General features: G+C 43.0%; 2 protein-coding genes across 3 annotated transcripts in view; one reads left to right on the plus strand and one right to left on the minus strand.

Annotated features, from left to right (window-relative positions):
* The window catches only part of tbx15 (T-box transcription factor 15), a gene marked incomplete at both ends in the record, with an annotated part of 70,567 nt that overhangs the window by 7,194 nt on the left and 40,378 nt on the right, over window positions 1-22,995 (minus strand). For both annotated transcript variants that reach the window (XM_080753797.1, XM_080753796.1), the window contains 2 exons: window positions 19,200-19,297; window positions 22,434-22,498. In XM_080753797.1, coding sequence (XP_080609923.1) covers window positions 19,200-19,297; window positions 22,434-22,498 — 163 coding nt within the window. The remainder of the gene's footprint in view (window positions 1-19,199; window positions 19,298-22,433; window positions 22,499-22,995) is intronic.
* On the plus strand, window positions 8,081-9,268 carry LOC308308086 (zona pellucida-like domain-containing protein 1; the record flags this gene model as incomplete). Its single annotated transcript, XM_080753455.1, has 1 exon — window positions 8,081-9,268. One exon carries the CDS (start codon window positions 8,081-8,083, stop codon window positions 9,266-9,268), a length of 1,188 nt encoding a protein of 395 aa, XP_080609581.1.

A 22,995-nucleotide genomic window follows, 5' to 3' on the forward strand; every position in this document is an offset into this window, starting at 1 on the left:
AAGATCTCGGTCAGACGATCGGCAATAAGCGGTCTGGTGGCGGTGACGGGTTGTGAGCTTGTAGATCAGCTATTTTCAAATAGTCAAGGTATAAAATAGGACTAAAGTGGTTTATGTATGTTTTATAATATTATAATTTATACCTGCAAAGTAACTAGTAACTAAAGTTTTCAAATACATGTATTGGAGTAAAAGTACAGGATGTAGTGGAGTAGAAGTAAAAGTATTGGAAATTGGATATACTCAAGTAACGTACAAATACCTCCAAATTATACTTAAGTACAGTATTTAAATAAATGTACGTTGTTACTTTACACCACTGCTCGACAGCTCTGTTACGTAAGCTGGAGCCGGGACATACTGTATATGGCAATGTTTCTCAACCACTGGTCCATGGTAGGGGTGGGCGATATGGAAAAATTAAATATCACAATATTTTCCCAAGCTGTATCACAATACACAATATTATCACAATTCTTTTTCATGTTGGTTTTTATGGTTAGTTTTCAAGTTACTTAACAGTAGCCTACAACCACCTACAAGTTAACAAAAACTAAAAGAAAAAGGAGTAACAGACTATTTAGACCAGTGGTTCTCAAAGTGGGGTCCAGGGAGACTGGGTTCCTTTTGGGAGTTCTAAATGGACCCTTACAAGTATGTAACTCTGACAGTATACAAATGAAATCAATTTGGTTTCATTTGTAAACTGTCAGTTAACGGGAGACCTTGACATTTTAACGTTTGAGAACTACTGATTTAGACAAAAATGTGTGTTTAAATGAATTCTGCAATGAATCTCTGTATTAACAATTCAAAAGGATTTTTCATAAGGCTCCCTCATTGTATCACGATATATACGATATCTATGAAAAGGCATATCGTGGAGACATTGTATCGCCTCAACGATATTTATCACCATATCGCCCACCCCTAGTCCATGGATCACTTCTGGTCTTACCTTTTTTAAATTCATCAAAAATATCGATAATAAATATCGATAATAATAACGGATATGCTATGAGTACTATTCATAATATAAAGTCATTTAACACTTATTGCACACTAATGAATGATTGTGTTAATGATATTTAATGATAATATTTGTTACTTTTGTCAGCTGCCATCTTCATAGATGCTGGTCAACCACAAACTCACAGTCACAACAACTGGCCAATGAAAAAAGTTACTAGTTCTGTTCAAAATTTGTCTTCACATCTTTCCACAAAATATTTGAAAGCACTCAATAGTGGGCTCGATAAAAGCCCGGCTCAATAAGCAGGATCGATAAGGTGCTCATTATCAACAAAAATTAACGAGCTCCATCCCTACACATAAGAGATGTGGTGAGTCTGAGATACGTAAGTCAGCATAACTTAATTTATAGATCGCTGCTTTTCTGCATGTCATTATAAGTAAAAATGTTCAAAAATATATATAAGAAATTCAAACATTGTCCAAAATGCCTGTAAGAGGGTCTGTGTGTTTGTACAGAGTTAATCTAGCAGACTACCGGACAGCCACGTGTACTTCACCAGGCTCACATGAAGTATTATTAACACCTGTACGGATTCTCCAAATTTGGGCACGGATGATGTGATTGTGATCAGAGCCCTGCCATGTAGCTCCGGTGTCCCCACACACACACACACACACACACACACACACACACACACACACACACACACACACACACACACACACACACACACACACACACACACACACACACACACACACACACACACACACACACACACACACACACAGGTGCCGCTTGACACCGCAGTTATGGTTGCCGCTCTCGGTCTATATTCTGTACAGTAAGGTTAAGTGAAGGGTGTTGGAATGTGTCCGAAGCACTGGCCAAATGTAAAGTCACACGTCATAGATATATTATTGCGATATATTATCAGCTTCTCACCCATAGGGCGTCTTACTGGTAGATGAATCCATTGAATTTCCACATGGAGTTAGTTTTAGTTTCTCTAGTGAATAGTGTTGAATGGAAGAAAAACAAAGTGAAAGGAATAAAATAGTCATTAGGCAGTGGTGTAAAGTAACTAAGTAGATTTACTTAAGCACAATTTTGAGGTATTTGTACTTTACTTGAGTATTTCCAATTTCCAATACTTTTACTTCTACTCCACTACATGTCAGTGGCAAATATTGTAAAATGATTTGAAAACTTAAGTTACTAGTTACTTTCACAGGTATAAATGATTATATTATAAACCAGTAAGACTCCCTAATCGGGAGATAAGCGACCGTCAGGTCGCAACGTGAATTTAGGCCAAAATGTGTAGGAGCAGTGTCCAAAAATGTGTTTTAAAAAAACGGCCTGACGATGGCGCTAAATGGGAGAGATCCATGTTGATGAGATTAGTGTAGAGATACTGTGTACCGATTTGCGTGATTTTAGGGCAAAATCTGTAGGAGCAGTGTCCAAAAATGTGTTTTAAAAAATCGGCCTGAAGGTGGCGCTAAATGGGACAGATCCATGGTGATGACATGAGTGTAGACATACTGTGTAGCGATTTGCATGATTTTAGGGCCAAATCTGTAGGAGTAGTGTCCAAAAATGTGTTTTAAAAAATCGGCCTGAAGGTGGCGCTAAATGGGACAGATCCATGTTGATGAGATGAGTGTAGACATACTGTGTACCGATTTGCGTGATTATAGGTCAACAATTGTAGGAGCAGTGTCCAAAAATGTGTTTTGCAAGAATCGGCCTCATGGTGGCGCTAGAAGAGGGCCATGTGAGAATTGATGGGTGGAGGTTGGGCAGGCAAAGAGTGTGTGAGCAAAATCTGGCATGGATCGGGGCAACGGTTGCGGAGATATGAGCAGGGCAAAAGTGTGACGTGACGGACGGACGGACGGACGGACGGACGGACGGACGGACGGACGGACGGACGGACTGACTGACTGACTGACTGACTGCCTGCAGACAGGTGGTGGAGGTTTTGATAGTAAGTGCGACCTGACGGTCGCAAAAACACACATTAACCCACTTTAGCCCTAATTTATACCTTGGCTATTTGAACACAGCCGATCTACAAGCTCACAACGGATCGCATCGCGACGCGTTGTGAGCTTTTAGATCTGCTATTTTCAAACATTTAGTACTTTTACTTTTGGTACTTTAAGTACATTTTGATGCCAACACTTCCATACTTTTACTCAAGTACATTTTGAATTCTGGACATTTACTTGTAACGGAGTACATCTACAGTGCAGTATTGATACTTTGCAAAATGTGAGTACTTTTTCCACCTCTGGTATGCATAGTGTGTTATTTACACTACAGGCCACAGGCATTACAATACAGGCTACTGTAAACAGAGGTGTGTGTGCAGTGTGTCAGAAGGGCCCATGGGCCTTCTCTTTCTCTTCTTTATCACACTTTCTCTTTATCCAGCGTCAGATGGAGTTTAGGTCACAATGGCTCTCAGAGCATTATCTGCCCGTCTACCCAGCACAGTGCACTCACCACCAACTCACATGGGACAGCTATCTATCACACAGAGTAATCTCATACCCATCCACACGTCTGTTTAGTCTACACACAAACCAGCATTATACACATCCATAAATCTTGCAGAGCTGCAGGCAACACTCACTGGCGTATAGGTACAATATATAGACACATTTCACACTTTCTCTCTCTTGATCACACACACACAGACGCACGCACGCACGCACACACACACACACACACACACACACACACACACACACACATACACACACACACACACACACACACACACACACACACACACACACACACACACACACATACACACACACACACACACACTAGGGCATTAACGACTTGTGATTTTTGCAAGTCGACTCGACTCAGTAAAAAGTTGAGTTGAAGTCGACTTTATCGTTTGATGACGACCCCTCAATAATTTTGGGGGGTCCCCAGATGATTAACTTAATGGGCAACATTGTTTTCTCACTCAACTGTAAACCAGTAAGACTCCCTAATCGGGAGATAAGCGACCGTAGGTCGCCTATCTCCACAAATAGGGCAAAAATATGTTTTTCCAAAATCTGATCCATGTTGATGAGATGAGTGTAGACATGCTGTGTAGTGATTTTCGTGATTTTAGGGCAAAATCTGTAGGAGCAGTGTCCAAAAATGTGTTTTTAAAAATCAGCCTGAAGGTGGCGCTATATGGGACAGATTCATGTTGATGGGATAAGTGTAGACATACTGTGTAGCGATTTGCGTGATTTTAGGGCAAAAACTGTAGGAGCAGTGTCCAAAAATGTGTTTTAAAAATCGGCCTGAAGGTGGCGCTAGAAGAGGGCCATGTGAGAAATGAGGGGTGGGGTCTCCGCGTTGCCTTGGCGGACGAATAGGTACCGGCCCCGGCTCTCCCGGACGCTCCTAGCCCGAGTTACGGCATTTTATGTGAGCTGCAGTGGAGGGGGTTCTCCACTGGGGGCGCCACCACTTTTGCATCCGTTCTGGAGCACCAGGAGTGGGTGGTCCCCAGGAATTCCCCGTGAGCAGCCCCGTTGGGGTGGTCATTTGGTCATTTTTGCACATTTGGTCATTTTTTACACCTGGGGGTCCCCCAGGGACCTGGGGGTCCCTGGAGCTCCGGGGGTCCTTGGAGGTTGTAGTTTGCCAGGTAAGGAGTGTGTGTGCAAAATGTGGCATGGATGGGGGCAACAGTTGTGGAGATATGAGCAGGGCAAAAGTGTGACGTGTGACGTCTGACTCACGGAGGGACATTTTTTTACACCTGGGGGTCCCCCAGGGACCTGGGGGTCCCTGGAGCTCCGGGGGTCCTTGGAGGTTGTAGTTTGGCAGGTAAGGAGTGTGTGTGCAAAATTTGGCATGGATGGGGCAACGGTTGTGGAGATATGAGCAGGGCAAAAGTGTGACGTGTGACGTGTGACTGACTCAGGGACGGACGGACGGACAGCCGGTGGAGGTTTTGGTAGTAAATGCGACCTACGGTCGCAAACATACATTAATCCACTTTAGCCCTATTTTATACCTAGGCTATTTGAAAATAACCGATCTACAAGCTCACAACACGTTACATTGTGATGCATTATGAGCTTGTAGATCTGCTACTTTCAAACATGTTGTACTTTTACTTTTGGTACCTTAAGTATATTTTGATGCCAATACTTTTGTGCTTTTACTCTTGAATATATTTTGAATTCCAGACCATTAGTCCGAATTTGTTAAGAATACTAAGCCTAACTCTAACCCTAACCCTAACCTTAACCTCAGTTGCCCTAACTAAATTCGGACTAATGAACCTTCGGACTAATGAACCTACGGACTTATGAGCAGTCCCCTGCATTGTAGCATTGATACTTTTAAGTACAAAATGTAAATACGTTTTCCACCACTGTATGTACTCGAGTACTCAAGTACTGTACTTAAGTACAACTTTGAGGTAATTTTTGCGGTAATTTTACTTTACACACATTAACCTTTCAGCCCTATACATTTGTCCATTTGAAATGAGACGTTATCTATCTATAAATGCGAGAAGTCTCTGCGTGTCTGTCTGTCTGTCTGTCTGTCTGTCTGCGTGTATGTAATCCGCGTATCTCGAGAACCGTTCGTCCCACCGGCTTCAGATTCGGCACGCGCGTTCTCCGCCGCGGCGCGGAGTGCAGTGCCCGGCCTCGACCCGACCCGACGCGCGTTTTCTCCGAAACGGCGCAAAACGTTCGGAATCTCCTTATGCGGAGCTGATGCTACATATATGGGCATATGGGCACTGCTGACTCATATGGGCATAAAGGGGACACAGATATATGGGCATAAATGGACGTATCGGCACAAGGGCTGACTCATACAGAGATCTCCATATATGGGCATATGGGCAGATCTCCATATGGGCTACATATATGGGCATATGGGCAGGGCATATGGGCAATCTGACATCGGCGCAAGCACTGACTCATTGTGACATCACTTCATAAAAGGCTCTGACATCACGTACGCCGGCGCGAAACGTTCGGAATCACCATATGCGGAGCTGATTGTTGACATCAGGTGTTTCGGAGGAAACCGGCGCAAGCGCTGACTCATTGTGACATCACTTCATAAAAGGCTCTGACATCACGTACTCCACATGAGTCAACAAAAAATCTCTGTGAATGTGTATGTATGTATGTAATCCGCGTATCTCGAGAACCCTTCTTCCCACCGGCACGCGCGTTCTCCAGATATGGGCATAAAATGAATGCCCGTATGCGGAGCTGATGTCTGACATCAGAGTTTTCCGCAACCGGTACTGTGTGTGCAGAGATCTCCATATATGGGCATAAGGGGACAAAGGCAAACAGATGGTCAAAACGGGTCCTATGACAACAGGTATATTGGGGTTTGCATTAAAGGGTGGGGACAAAGGCAAACAGATAGATGGTCAAAACGTGTCCTATGACAACAGGTATATTGGGGTTTGCATTAATGGGGTCCGCTCCAAAAAAGATAAAGAAAATAAAAGAGACAAGACAAACATAAGACAAGCAACAAAGCGTGGGACTGGAAGGATGACTTGAATGATGCAGATTTAAGCAGGCTGCGTATTCTGCTTAAAGAAGAAACAAACAAAAAGCGACAGAGATCTCATATATGGGCATAAAATGGACGCATATAAACAGATATCTCCATATGCTTAAAGAAGAAACAAACCAAAAGCGACAGAGATCTCATATATGGGCATAAAATGGACGCAGATAAAAATATATCTCCATATATGGCATATAGGGGCATAAAATGGACGCAGAATCACAAAGATCTCCATATACGGGCATAAAGGGACACAGACAGACAGATACAGAGATCTCCATATATGGGCATAAAATGGATGCAAATAGACAGATATCTCCATATATGGCCATATATGGGCATAAAATGGACCCAGGATTATATCTGCAGTGATCTCCATATATGGACATAAAATGGACGCCGACAGACAGACAGATACAGATATCTCCATATATGGGCATAAATGGACACAGGCAAACAGATGGTCAAGACGGGTCCTATGACAACAGGTATAATGGGGTTTGCATTAAAGGGCGGGGCATTCATTCCCTATTTACATCGTTCCCGAGTTGGCCAGGTCGCCGACTAGACGCTGGGCCGCCCAAAGGGCGGCCCAGCTTCTAGTATAATGAAAATGAGCCGATCTATAATGTGAATGTAGAACTGCTATTTTCTAAATATTTTTATACATTTGGTTTTCTACTCGAAACCAATACTTTTCTACTTTTACTAAAGTCAATTTTGAATTGCAGACTTTTACTTGTAACAGATTATTTCTACATTGCAGAGTTCACACTTTTACTTACAATAAGTAAAACATTTGAGTATTTTTCCACCACTGTCATTAGGTAATCAATGTCTGTGTCTGAGCCAGATGATCTCTACTGGACCTAAACCTTCACTTACTGTAGTTGGGTTGTAGCAGGGTCCATATACAGTAACCATGTTGTTTCTGCCATGGTTACTGGCAATAGTTGTCTAGTGGAAATTGTATGAATGTGTTTATTATTTATTTCATTTTTCTGTAGATCTCTGCCACCCTCACCGCAGACATGTGGCACTCACACAGTGGAGTTTACCCACACAGTGGAAACCTTTTGACCGATATGTAAAGTTTGTGTCAATAAAGCTGGGTCATTTCACAATGTGCTCCATCCGGTAGATTTGTATAGGATCTTCAGGAACTCATCATATGTAGGTTACTGTACTTTATGTTGATTCATTCACGACAGCGTAGCCTGTCTGTGACACAGGTCATAGATATCTATATTAGGAAGATGATATGCGTCAGATTTCAGGTTGTTGCCCGGAGGGTATGAATCCATGCTGCCGCCCTTCTCCTTAAAATACAATTATGCAATTGTTAACATATACCAGTCCGTGGCAACCTTCTTTTGAGCCAATCGCGGCAAAGGAGACACACTATAAAACACCCACCTGAACACCCACCACCAGCATCAACCTGCGTTTGCCTTCAGAGCTGACTAAACAAGGTATCCAGAGATTCCAGACACAGGAGCGGACCACTGCTATACAGCCAAGATGAATCTTCACATTCTTCTAATCGTCGCTACCATCATAGGAAGAAGCAGTCAGCTGATAAGGAGTGACTGTGCTGCAATTGGACAAGACAGGCTTCCAGAATACACCGACATCGCAGTGATATGTGGTACCAACACCATCTGTCTGGAAATCGAAGCCTGCCCTGTCGTCTACACCGGCTACAACCACTCACTGTTGATTCCGAACCGTAACACAGACCCAGCCTGCAGCGGAACCCTGGATGAAAATGTATCTCCACCCGTGGTGCGTTTCTGCTTCCCCTTGAACAATACCCATGCCTGTGATAGTATCTTCAGGACCACCAGCGCTGCCGGCACAGGGGTGTTCTCAGACTTCTCCAACATCCAGACCGTCAACATCAGTGGCATTGTGCGATCCTCTGATCCCACCACAGGGACAATCACCTACAATGCAGAGATGAAGTACTACTACTCCTGCGCCTACCCCTTAGAGTACCTGATCAACAACACCCAGATCGATGTGTCAGCCTCCTCTATCGCATTGAAGGACAAAAATGGCAGCTTCGTCAGCACCCTGCGCATGGAACTGTTCAGCGATGCCGGGTACTCAATGCCCCTGGTGCTGCCTGAGAATGGAATCGAGCTGAGGAAAATTATCTACGTGGAGGTGAAGGCCATCAACTTGACAGAACAGTACAACGTGCTCTTGGACCGGTGCTACGCCTCAATCTCCCCACTTCCTAGCACACATACCAATTCCAGTTTCTTCAACCTGATAATGCCCTGCAACAGGGACCCGCTCACCGACATGATCGAGAACGGCGTCAGCCAGAGTGCCAAATTCTCCTTCCCGGCTTTCCGCTTCATGGAGCAGCAGAACGAGACCGTCTCCACCTACTACCTGCACTGCATCACCCGGCTGTGTGAGGTCAGCACCTGCCCCACCTTCCTGCAATGCCACACTGGCAGGAGAAGAAGAAGAGCAACAGAGGAGGATGAGACTGCAGACTCCAACCTCCACACCATCACCTCCCCAGAGATCGTCACCCAAACGACACCAGAAAACGGCCACCCACTCTCAGCCCCACTGATGAAAACCCGTGAGAATTCGTCTACTGGGCTTAGTGCAGCTGTAGGAGTTTTAGCCTTCGTGTGTATTGTTGCCCTGTGCATCGCTGCCGTCTTTTACAAGAGGCTCAGGAACTAAAAGCAAACCTCCTTGAGCTGAAGGCGGGATAATGGGGCATCAGGCAATAGGCTAAATACTGTCTTTTGAGGTGTACCATATCCACCAGCTTGTCTAACTCTTCTGGTGGAGGACAGTGCTTGGTTCACCTCATTGTTGTTTGTGGGGAGATCTTTGTTTGTTTGTCGTCCAGACAGACAAACGGCTAAACCGGGTAGGACTATTCAAATTGTAGATGAAGAAGCAATATGATTTATCGTAGATGTTTAGATGCTACAGTATCAATCAATCAATAAACCTTATAGTCACAACAGCTAAATCACATTGTATGTGCAATTATGTATTCAGGATAGTGCAAGTCGATAAAGCATAGGCGTGTAGGTGTACATTTAATGTTAGTGTTTTTAATAGCAAATCCACTGAAAGTGTTAATGCACGTATGCGCTATGTGCATGTAAGCTTTTAAATTAGTTATATGTGAAAGTCTGTGGAAATTGTGGAATGTTTTGAAAATGAAATCAATGTACAGTATTACTGTTTTCATTGGAGGATGGATCGCACACAGTGGCAAGAGTTGTTTTTTCTTTCTTTATTATTACATGGATGAGAAACAAACGTTTCGGCTATCAGCCTTCTTCAGTGTATCAGTATTACTGTTTAACTTATTTAATTTATCATCTTGCTTGAGATAATAAAATAAAGATTTTTTTCCCCCTCCGACATCTGTTTGATTCTTTTTGAAACTTAAATTGTGTAATAGTTGTAATAGTTGAAATTGTGTAATTTGATGACTGACGTCACATGCTGCCAGTGGTGGAAAAAGTACTCACAATTTTTACTTAAGTAAAAGTATCAATACTGGAATGTAGAAGTACTCTGTTACAAGTAAAAGTCCGGAATTCAAAATTAACTAATGTAAAAGTCCAAAAGTATTTGCATCAAAATGTATTTACAGTACCAAAAGCAAAAGCACTCATTGTGAACAAAGTCTAACTTCAAGTTTTCAAATGTATAACTACAATCACGACACATTGTGAGCTTGTAGATCGGTTGTTTTCAAATGACCAACATTGATATATGGCTGAAGTGGTTAATGTATATTTTGTAATAATAATACAAAACTATAAATTAACTAGTGACTAAAGTGTTCAAATAAATGTAGTGGAGTAAAAGTACAATATTGGGATCCGAGATGTAGTGGAGTAGAAGTAAAAGTACTTTAAATTGGAAACACTCAAGTAAAGTAAAAATACCTAAAAATGTTATAGAGGGAGAATTACATTGGCAGTTTCCGCCATGTGACAGTATAAAAATGGCTTAAAGGAGTAGTTCACCCAAAAAAATAAAATTACTTATTTTCTACACACTCCATGGGCGCCTGTTGGCCTACCGGTCCAGGCACACACCACATAGGCTCAGTGTAGCCTGACAGCGTGTCGCTGGTTCGAGTCCCGATCCCGACTACCTTTGCTGCGTGTCACTCCCCGTTTCCTGTCAGAATACTGTCCAATCAATAAAGGCATAAAAAGCACAAAAACATATCTTTAAAAGAAATTACACAGCAGATGAAGCCTTGAATCAAAGCAGATTTTATTTTGTCTTTATCACATTCCTAAGCCAATAATTTGATGACCAGCGGACACTCAAAGAGTCTCCTTTAGAGTTCAGACTGATGATCAAATTATTGACTTAGGAATGCGACCTTCGTGGGGTGTGTAATTGATAGAAGTCATTTTTTGGGTGCACTACTCCTTTAAATTTAGAACGGGTACACATTATTGTGTATCATTATTTTATGCTTTAACTATTGAAAAATAGCAGATATACAAGCGCGCTGCGAGCTTGTAGATCTGCTATAAGTGTCTTATGAATCCTTCTAAGATTTTTTGAAAAACCTGTTTGTCTATGTCAGCAATGCGGCCAGCCATCGTCAAAGAAAAGGTCCTTTTCACTTAACTGGAGCTCAGTTAGTCTGTTCTTGAGAGACTACCATGTCAGTGGTTCACAAACCTTTTCATGTGAAGGACCCCCAAAATTATATTTATTTGGCCACGGACCCCCATCTCAAAATATTTAGTTCCAGGGACCACCCAGAAGCAATATTTTAGTTACAAACGTTCGCTTTGAAAATACATATATTCAAAGATTTGCACACATTTTCACGACTTTTTCAAAAATAGCAGATCTACAAGCTCGCAGCGCGGCACTCAGTGCCGCGCTGTGAGCTTGTATATCTGCTATTTTTCACTGGTTAAAGCATTCAATAATTCTAGGCCTAAATGGGTGGATCATAGCACTACACATAACAGAACAGAGATATTCAAACAGAAGTCCGCGTAGAATCAAAAACAAACACATGACAGGCGAACGTTACAGCAAAACAAGCAAGGGAAAATGTCCCCAACGAGCACGGAACCCCAAACATTTATAATAAAGAGGCTGATCTATGAAGACGTGTTTTTAGATGCTGCTTGAAGCAGTTAGCCGATTAAGCTGATCTGATGGATTGGGGGTGACGACTCCAAAGTCTATCGGCCAAATCCACAAAAGCACTGCAGTCACACTCAGATTAGAAGCTGGAAGGAGCGACGGATAAAAGATCTCGGTCAGACGATCGTCAATAAGCGGTCTGGTGGCGGTGACGGGGCTCGACAGCAGTGGTGGAAAAAGTACTCCCATGTTTTACTTAAGTAAAAAGTGTCAATACTGCAATATAGAACTTCTCTGTTGCAAGTTAAAGGCCGGAATTCAAAATGTACTTGAGTAAAAGTATGAAAGTGTTGGCCAAATGTACTTAAAGCATCAAAATTAAAAGTACTAAATGTTGGAAAATAGCCGATCTACAAGCTCACAACGCGTTGCGACGCGTTGTGAGCTTGTAGTTCGGCTATTTTCAAATAGTCAAGGTATAAAATAGGACTAAAGTGGTTTATGTATGTTTTATAATATTATAATTTATACCTGCAAAGTAACTAGTAACTAAAGTTTTCAAATACATGTATTGGAGTAAAAGTACAATATTTGGATCCAAGATGTAGTGGACTAGAAGTAAAAGTATTGGAAATTGGATATACTCAAGTAACGTACAAATACCTCCAAATTGTACTTAAGTACAGTATTTATATAAATGTACTTTGTTACTTTACACCACTGCTCGACAGCTCTGTTACGTAAGCTGGAGCCGGGACATATACAGTATGGCAATGTTTCTCAACCACTGGTCCATGGATCACTTCTGGTCTTACCTTTGTTAAATCAAAAATATGGATAATATCCGATAATAATAACGGATATGCCATGAGTCCATCAAATGTACGAATTTTGAACTATTAGGCATAGTGTGGGGGGAAAGCTTGAAATGAAATGGTGAATTTTAAAGGCTTGATATACTTTGTTGTATGCAGTGCCGCCCAACAAACCGATCTACAGACTCACAATGTGTCACTCTATGACACATTGTGACCTTGTACCTAGGCTATTTTCAGTGCTGTAAGATTATTATTGTTAAATATGAAATAATTTAAATAAATTGTTATTAAAAAAACACACACAGTATTAAATTAATATTTTTTTAAGATAAGTTTCGATGAGATAAAATGTAAAATAAAAAATAAAATACAGTGTATTAACAGTTGTATTTGTTTTATAAGAATGAGCTTGAGTTCATATACAATCTGTAACTCTTTGTCTGCAAGAGATTTTTTGAACCCACATGTATCGCTTCAACCTCTCAAACCAATCGCACAAGACAAAACGTCGACCCCCCATAGGAGATCTGGAATCATAATCATAAAAATATCTCGCTGTCACATTGTTCTGCAGTTGAATGTGGATTCAGTTTTGACCACGTCTGGTAAGCAGACCCTCCCATGCAGCCCCTTACTCAATAAAAGAAATCATGCACTCATGATCAGTGTTGGGGAAGTTAAAGTTACATGTAACTGAATTACGAAACTAAGTTACATTTTGCTGTAGTTACATTCATATTTCTGTAACTCGCCAAGTAACTGAGATACTTTTTGGGTCATTTATGGCTCAAGTTACAAGAAGTTACAAGCGAAGTTATAATTTCACATTTAAGTTTAGTTAAGACTGACGATCAAATGTCCTCAGCAGATCATCATTTTCTTATTTTTTAACTTTATTTTAGGAACACAGATGTTTACTAAAGAAAATGTCAACCTTTTTTAAATAAAACATAAAAAGTTGAGAGGCATATTTCTGCTGGCATGTGACTTTTTTTGTAGGATATTATATTTTGTTCATGTACACCAAATGTACATTCTGAATTTAACGCTGAAAAAAAGTAACTCAAGTTACTCAAGTTACTTTTTCTATGTAACTTGAAACTTTATAAGTTACATTTCTCCAGGGGTATAACTTTAACTTGATCAAGTTACTGCCATGTTGAGTTACTTGTAACTGTACAAGTTACGCTTTCAAAGTAACTTCCCCAACACTGCTCATGATTCTCTCATCAAAAAGTACTGTTAGAGGAATCTAAAGCAGCAAAACTACACGGACGCACGCACGCACGCACGCACGCACGCACGCACGCACGCACGCACGCACGCACGCACGCACGCACGCACGCACGCACGCACGCACGCACGCACGCACGCACGCACGCACGCACGCACGCACACACACACACACACACACACACACACACACACACACACACACACACACACACACACACACACACACACACACACACACACACATACATACATATATACATAAACACATACACACATACACACATACATACGTGCATACAGTACATACAGTATATACATGAAGCACTTGTTGGCACAAATTGCATCCAGTATGTCTGGCTTTGAGGAATGGGGGAAGGACAGCGGCATGATATCAATCACATATTTCTTTATTAATGAGATTTTGGCCTCCGTTCATCCTCTCGCTGTTGGAGAAATTCTGTTTGAATCCAGAATAATAAAAAAAAAAAAGAAGAAGAAAACGGGAGACGAACGGGACGGGTGGGGAAAAAAAGGCATAACTAAATAATCCACGACACTGTTGGCTTGGGTTGTGATTTTGCACCATATGCCTTCGATAATATCCACTAGGTCTGCTGGCTCTGGTCTCTTACACTCTGTGCACTGTTACTTTAAAATGGCCACAATCCACCTAGAAGCATGAGTGTAAAAATGAACACTCAAAAAGTTTTCTTTTTTTACACAGGAGTTTGCTGTGTTCTGGATGGAAAGGAGATGGATAGACTCAAGGTACCTACGTAGGTAGGTAGGTAGGTAGGTAGGTAGGTAGGTAGGTAAGTAGGTAGGTAGGTAGGTAGGTAGGTAGGTAGGTAGGTAAGTAGGTAAGTAGGTAGGTAGGTAGGTAGGAAGGAATTTAGGTAATATAGATAGATAGATTGTCTTAAAGGGATATTTCACTTTCAAAAAACTTTTGGTCATTTTATCATCTAATTAGGCTTTTATGAACACCCTGAACAGTTTTTAATTTGCTTGATTCAATATTTAGATATTTGATGTAAATGTTTCCAGGCCCTCCTCCTCTAGGGCTTCTCCCCAAGTCCCCATACACACCCATTGTAACTTCAAACTCCATTTTAACCATGATAGATTAATCCAAAACAATCATTACTTTTTCTGGTGACTCATACTACCCTGCTAATACGTGAGCAGGCCGCGTTCTTTCCGATAACTTTTTTAATTTATTTTTAATAATATTTTATTGTATTTAATTTCTTTCCATTTTCCCAAAGAATTATTACAAATAAATTAAAAAAGTTATTGAAAAAACAGAATGAATCTATCATGGTTAAAATGGAGTTTGAAGTTACAATGGGTGTATATGGGGAGAGGCCCTGGGCCTGGAAACATTTACATAAAATATCTAAATATTGAATCAAGCAAATGCCTTAACCTAAAGGCCTGTCCATACTGTCTCCGACCACCAAACTTTTCTTCTGAAAGGTCCGGTTCAACTACAAAATGACATCACTCGCATATTCTGAAAAGCATTAACCCGAATTAGAGTTCAGAAAGCTGCACGTCGGAAAGTCGGAACTCTCCAACAAAAAGTTTGGTGGTCGGAGACAGTATGGACAGGCCTTTAAGTTAAGGCATAAGAGCTGGTACTTAAGACCACAGACATAAAAAGGTAGACGCCTCTTCCGGCTCTCTGGTACCCGTCTCGCCTTGGTGGGCATTTTTGATTGACAGGCTTGGAATTCTTATGTGTGCGTAAGGTCGGTGGGCAGGTTTGAATGGAAAAGTCCCGGAAAAGACGCGTTGTGATTGGCCAGTAGTGTTTTTGAGTGGCAGCCTGCCCTCGACACTTCCTCTTTTGAGCCCACCAAGGCGAGACGGGTCGCTCCAATCAACTGCAGTGGGTCGACGAGGTATCTAGCTTTTTATATCTGTGCTTAAGACAACCAAAATAGAGCCCTCAGACTAACAGAGAGAGGGAGAGAAAAGGACACACAGACAGAGAGACAGAGAGAGAGAGAGGACGATAACGTGGTGATGTCATGTTTTCCTAAAGCAGCTTCAACACAGCAGAACCATGAGGGAATAACTGATTAGGGTCACACCACACACACACACACACACACACACACACACACGCGCACACACGCACACACGCACACACACACACACACACACACACACACACACACACACACACACACACACGTTTGTTTTTAAGCTGTTCACAACAGTACTTTTTCTTTTTCATGCTTCCCTGTAACTTGTATCTTTAACTGCTGTGCCGTCTCTGGGCGACTGAATCAATCTACACACACACACACACACACACACCACATAAATACACGCACGCACGCACGCACGCACGCACGCACGCACGCACGCGCACACACACACACACACACACACACACACACACACACACACACACACACACACACACAAACATATAGTATATATATGCTATATATGCATAATTGCATAGCATACAAACACAATCACACACATATACACCAACTAGCTCTAGAATCACATGTTGGACATTGCTGTCTGTGAACATTGCTGTCTGGCAAGTGTGTGCGTGCGTCAGTGCGTGTGTCCGTCCATGTGTGCGTGCGTGTCTGCGGAGATGGTGGGAGGGGGGGGGGGGGGGGTGTCTTGAAGTTCACTCGTGGTGCGAGAACTTTAATTAAAGCCTAATCGCTTTGGAGAAGTCCAATGATAACAAACAGATGTCCACACCCCCCTCCCCCCGACAGAACACAAGGCTTCACGTCATCGCCACGGTAACCTCCAGAGGTACGAGGTACACAGGGGCGTGAGGATATCCACTTGTTTTAAGCAGGGAGGCCTGTGATACGAACCATGACAAAGACATGTGTGTGCGTGTGTTTCTATGTATGTGCGTGCGTGTGTGCGTGCGTGCGTGCGTGCGTGCGTGTGTGTGTGTGCGCGCGCACGGGGGCTGACGTGATGATGATGACTCGCGTCAGCGGCGGTGTCCAAAAGCCGCGGGGTTCGCCGGTTTAATGATTTTATTTCCAAGGCCTCCGCGCGCCATGTGAAAAGTTCAGCAGATCTGGAGCTCTCTCTCCCTCACTGCCAGAGAACCGCATACATGGTCAGACTCAAAAACGAAGGTCAGGCCGAGAATTGGGACAACGGTGACGTAAGCAGGGAAGGCATGCGGGGAGAGAAAGAGAGTTCAGGCGAGGTCATCTTATGATGGCTCGTGGCTTTGGATGACTTTTGAGATGATCCAATCAAGTCTGTACTAACAGTAATGTCATTTTATCAAAATGCTCTTGCTATTTTGTCCATCGGCTGCAGTGGTCATATTTTTTTCCAAAGGCCGTTTCCAGATGTCTGCTATAAAGAGAGAAGAGAGAAGGCTTTTGGATTCATTCTCTAAAAGCTACAGCTATAAGCCAGGTCTGAACCAACAGCTAGATCCTTCCACCTTTCCTGAGATGAGTTGTGTCTGTTCTGGTTGTAATGTTCAGTTGATGTGGGGAAACACATGCATTCCTGTCATGTGGCCTCATGGAACGTTGTATTCTGTGTGTCTGGCTAACCTATAACATTGTACCACCAGTATATATACAGTATGTTTTCATGCCGACTTGTTTGTCTAGGTTTCTGTCACTGTACACTTCTTTAAAAATAAAAATCTTGTTTTTTCAAGTTTACTTACTTTGTTATAATTGGCGCCAGCGTTTATTATTTTATCATTATTTACGATGTTTATTATATTTGTAAGTATTTACGATGTGGTTGCTGGGATTTTACACGTGACATTTGCGTACGAGATTGATTGTCGTTGGTTGATTGGTTTAGGCCACATCTCTGATGACTTACAGCTGAGACAGGAGATGAAACCAACTAGACGTGGGTTCCCCGCCCCTTCAGGATAGAAGCAGGTCACCAGTCTATTCATTCAAGTGAAAGTGTTGGCATAATGCTTCATTCTGAAGAAGACTTTTTAGTCAAAACGTCAATACAGCTTTTTTGGGCCCCACAAGCCAGTGTGCAGACTTTTACTTTTGATTGAGAAGTGAACGTGAGCACATATTATGACAGATTTGTTCACCCCATAGTGACTGATATAAATATCAGTCGCTTGCGGATTACCACTCAGGACTTAATGGTGTGCTGTTGTGCAGGGACGTCCAGAGAATGTTAGAGAGGCAGGGGCTGAAATTTCTAAAAGGGCCTTTTGGTGAAAATATCGAAAATAGCAGACATCCAAGCTCACAACGCGTCGCAGCTTGGAGGTCGGCTATTTTCGGTACTTGACCACACTAAACTAAGTGTAAAAAAGTCAATACTGGAGATGTGGCGTACAAATGGATTTCTACACAGAGAGGGCAATTCTTTCAACATAACATGCTGCATTAGGAGAGTTTGGACAAGGCAATTCTCTCAAATGCTGCCTTCAGGTGTGGCATGGAAAGGGGGGCATTTGCATTTCTTTCACCATAGTACAAATTGCATTCATGGTCTGGAGAGGGCACTTTTTACATACAGATGCTGTTGTGACAGCAGTCTAAAAACAGCGGTACTCGCCATTTGGGTTCTGTTCGTTCGTACACTCTGTGGAGCCCCCCTCCCCTCCAGGACCCTTGGGGGGTCCCCGGACCACACTTTGAGAAGCACTGGTCTAAAGCAGTGGTTCTCAACCTTTAAAGGCAGAGACCCCCAAAATAATCATAATTTAACTGGGGAGTGGGGACCCCCCCACCCTGACGAGCACGAAGAGTTGAGGCATTACATTTTGTATAACACGGTTCTATTGTGAAAATAGCAGATCTACATGCTCTCAACGCCTCGCAACGAGGCGTTGAGAGCATGTAGACCGTCTATTTTCACAATTTCCGCCTCAATTTGGCCAATGAGGTATTAAAAAGTCCTTAAATTGTCACTTTACAAATGCGCATAAACCCTCTTTACGCTTAAACTTTACGTTGGTTTGTTTACTGTCGAGTGAGAAAACAATGTTGCACATTAAGTTAATCATCTGGGGATCTCCACAAAAATAATTCGGGGACCCCATCTGGGGCTCCCGACCCACAGGTTGAGGAGCACTGGTCTAAAGAGGAGGGTTAGCCAGAGGTTCCCTCCTAGCCTGCTGCTGCTGCCTGCACCAGTGCTCATATCACACAGTTTACAGACGTCCTGGGTTTGGTTCTGACTGATCTGTGTTGTAAGCCCTCCCTCTCTTTCCATTCTGTCTCCCCTGAACTATCTAATATAAAGCAGAAATGCTCCAATAAGATGGAAAGCTACTCGTCTACACATGGTTGAGACTGTCCCGGGACATGGGAATGGGAAATGGGTGCACGCTGTGCACACCTGCGCACACACACACGCGCACACACACACACACACACACACACACACACACACACACACACACACACACACACACACACACACACACACACACACACACACACACACACACACACACACACCTTGTTGTTTCTGCATTTGGGTGAAATCCTCAAATGTGAGCGTCCTCACAGGTGGTCTCCAGAATGCGTACGTCTCCATGATGGCCTCCAGGCCGGTCCTGGAGAGAGAGAGAGAGAGAGAGAGAGAGAGAGAGAGAGAGAGAGGTGGGTTAATATTGGAGGAGAAAAATAATTCAAAACCAGAATGTACATAAAATATAAACTCTGAAGGCAGAAGACGTGATTATACAGAGAGACATGGGAGAGGGATGGAGAGAAACAGTGGCAGAGAGAGAGCGAAAGAGAGGGAGAGAGAGAGAGAGAGAGAGAGAGAGAGAGAGAGAGAGAGAGAGCGAGAGAGAGAGAGAGAGTGGGGGAGATGGAGAGAATGCTATGAGAGAGAGTAAGAGGTAGAGAGAAAAAGAGAGACAGTGAGAAAGACAGCAAGAGAGAGAGAGAGGGAACGAGAAAGAGAACGAGAGACATTGAGAGAGACAGAGCAAGAGAGAGAGAGAGAGAGAGAGAGAGAGCAAGAGAGAGAAATAGAACGAGAAAGAGAGACATTGAGAGAGACAGAGTAAGAGCAAGAGAGAGACAGACAGAGAGAGAGAGAGAGGGAGAGAGAGGCAGAAACCAGAGTCAGACCCGGAGGAAACTGGAGCCATTAAAAAGGAGCAGGTTTTTACTGTGCACATAAATCTGGGTGACGTTTCATCTCAAATCTGTACACGGTTTCTCCTTCCTGCGTGATTTACTTCCCCGCGCGCCGCCAGGCCCTGTCCTGAGGAAACGAGCGTCCACTACCTCCGCGTGTGTTGTTTTAGGGCCGCTCATAGCTCCAGCTCGTTAGCGCGCCGCGCTAATCACACCGCTAGGCCCCCCTTCCCCATCAGTGTGCTCATTCATGCCCTCATGCTGCTCACAGGACCCAAACCCAACAAATGAGCTAGGAGACCCCCCCCCCCACACTCCCCCCTTCCTTTCCCCGTCTCGTTTTATACCTACCAAAAGCGCTGTAAAGCCGCGTCACGGGAAAAAAATACTAATTGACGACACGATCGTAACTTAGCTTAAAGACTGGCCGCCCTTCTATATGAACATGTACTTTCGTTTAAAAAAAAGAAAAAAAGGAAAATAGAGAGGAAATAAAAGAAAATAGAAAAACAAACCGGCGCTTAAATTTTGAGAATTAACAGCGGTGGCATTGCCCTTTTTCATTACGTTTTTATTCGGGCTACACGTGGAATGATTGGGTAATGCTTCGGTCGGGACGGTGTCTGAGGGACTGTGAGCTAAATGGAAGGGGATGTACGATACGTGAGGATAAATTCATTTTCTTCCCTTCCTATAAATATCTTATTCCTGCGTAATCTTTTCATCTGTAGTTTTCGGCAATGAAATTCTAATGCCAGTTCATAAATCAAGCAGTCTATTGTTTGAAAAATGAAAAAAGATGTCTCAAATATCTATGCCAATAATGTGCACCAGATGCGGGGGGCTGCTTTCATGTGCTGAGGGTCTGGTTCGCTGTTTCCCCCCGTTATGTATGATAATTCAAGAGAGAGCCAGAGAGAGAGAGAGGGGGGGGGAGAGGGGGAAAAAAGGAGAGAAGGGGGGAGAGAGGAGTGCAAGAGAGAGGGTATGTATCCCTGTACATATAGTGTTTTTATAACCGCGATGATTTTTGAGTGTTTTATTTCTATTTGTTATGTCCATGAATTGAATACCCAAGGACTTCCGACGTAAACAAGACCGTAAAAGGACTTATTTTGGATGCCCCTTTTAGGCGGGGTGTTTAACTGTACTACTTTTTTTATTGTATTGACTATACTTGTACTGTTCTCCATTTTTGTCTAATAAAATATTCAATCAATCAAAAGGAGAGGGGGAGAAGGAGAATGGAAAAAGGAAGGGAGATGGAACTGAAAGAGAGAGGTATAGCCGGGGAGACAGAGAGGGTGAGAGTGAGAGACAGACAGACAGACAGACAGACAGACAGAAAGAAAGAAAACGAGGAGAGAGGGAGCGATGGATAGGCTGGGAGGAAGACTAGAACAGAGAGAAGCGAAAAGAAGTGTTTAGCACAAGGTTATCCTCAGAGTTACTACAGGGGGTCCTCCAAATCTTTGTGTGATAGAAACCTTTTTCTTCTTTTTTATATTAACCACTTGAATGAATCCTAGCATCCCTATTCTGAGAACTTTAGCCAAAAATAGCAGATCTACAAGCTCACCGAGGCGTTGTGAGCTTGTAGATCGGCTATTTTCGGCAAAAACGATTGGTGTAGAGGGGAAAAAGTACAGAGTGAAATATCAAGTTATGTATTGACGATTCAAGTGGTTAAATACGTATCCGAAAACACAAACTGACATGAATCCAAAATACACTGATGACTGTGCTGTCAAACAATGAAACTATATGGAATCTATGAACAGGTTGTGGGGGGGTCCCTGCTTCATCTCTCTCTCAACTAAGGGGTCCTTGACCTGGAAACGTTGAAGACCCCTGGTTTAGCACAGAGTATACTACGCAAAGCTAAGCGGAGCGCAGGAGGAAAAGGGAAAGACTATAAGGGGACAGAAGATAAGAGAGATGTAGATGTGGGGTGGGGGTGTGAGGGGAGGGGGGTTGGGTGGAGGGGTGGTGTACAGAAATGACCCCATCCATTCTCCAGAGTCTTAACGCTCATCAGCCTCCAAAGAGCTTTCTCTTGTCGAGGTCTTGGGGGTTTTATGTGTAGCAGCATATGGGATTAAGTTCTATCTCCCGGGGATTATTTCCATATTACTGACCGACCGCGCCTGAGAGGAAAAAAAAGGGTCTGATTTATACCTTTGTTGCACGCCGGTGCCGCGCACGGCCGAGAATAGCAGACCTAAAAGCCCGCGCAATGAGCCGCGGCAGGATGCGCAGTGGGCTTGTGGATCTGCGGTTCTCTGGGCGCAGGGCACGGCGCGCAAGCATAGTATAAATCAGGGCCCAAAAGAGAAAGGATAAACTTGTGCAGCGTAGCGTAGCGAGTGCTACGACAGGTTGCATTACATGGTTCCTTCACATACATGGCAGCTGTGGATAGCTCTCTCTCTCTCTCACACACACACACACATACACACACACACACACACACACACACACACACACACACACACACACACACACACACACACACACACACACACACACACACACACACACACACACACACACACACACACACACACACACACGTGTACAGAAAGAGAGGAGATACGCTACCTGTTCCTGCCCGAGTCGCGGAACCCTTTGGCGAACGGGTTGCGGTCGATTTTTAGTCTGGTGATCTGAAACCAAAAAAAAAGAGTGACATCACAATTAGATGAAAGGTACAGGCATGAAGTGAAAGTGAACAAAGCATTTGATCTCCAAAGAAATATGGAACAATGCCATCATCTACCGCATCAAACGCTTTGATTAGACAAAACATTGGTTTAGGTAACTGTAATATATAGCAACGATGATATTTGTAAATGTCCTCAGCTACGCATTGAATTAAGGAAACATCACTTTAGTTTGAAATTGTGCTTTTGTCCAAAAATGCAAACTGAGATAGAGAAAGATTTTGTATTTGACAAATGAATTATAGTTTTAAATGTCAAAACACTTTGCTAAGAGCTAACAATCAATACAAGTCCATAAATTGAATACCAGGGACCTCCGATGTAAACAAGACCGTAAAAAGACTTATTTGGGGTGTTCCTTTTAGGAAGGGTGTTTAACTGTACTTGTCTTGTACTGTACTAAAAAAAATATTGACTATACTGTTCTCCATTTTTGTCAA

Source organism: Nannobrachium achirus, assembly GCF_963921795.1.
Source record: "Nannobrachium achirus genome assembly, chromosome: 22".
In the NCBI taxonomy this organism is placed as follows: Eukaryota; Metazoa; Chordata; class Actinopteri; order Myctophiformes; family Myctophidae; genus Nannobrachium; species Nannobrachium achirus.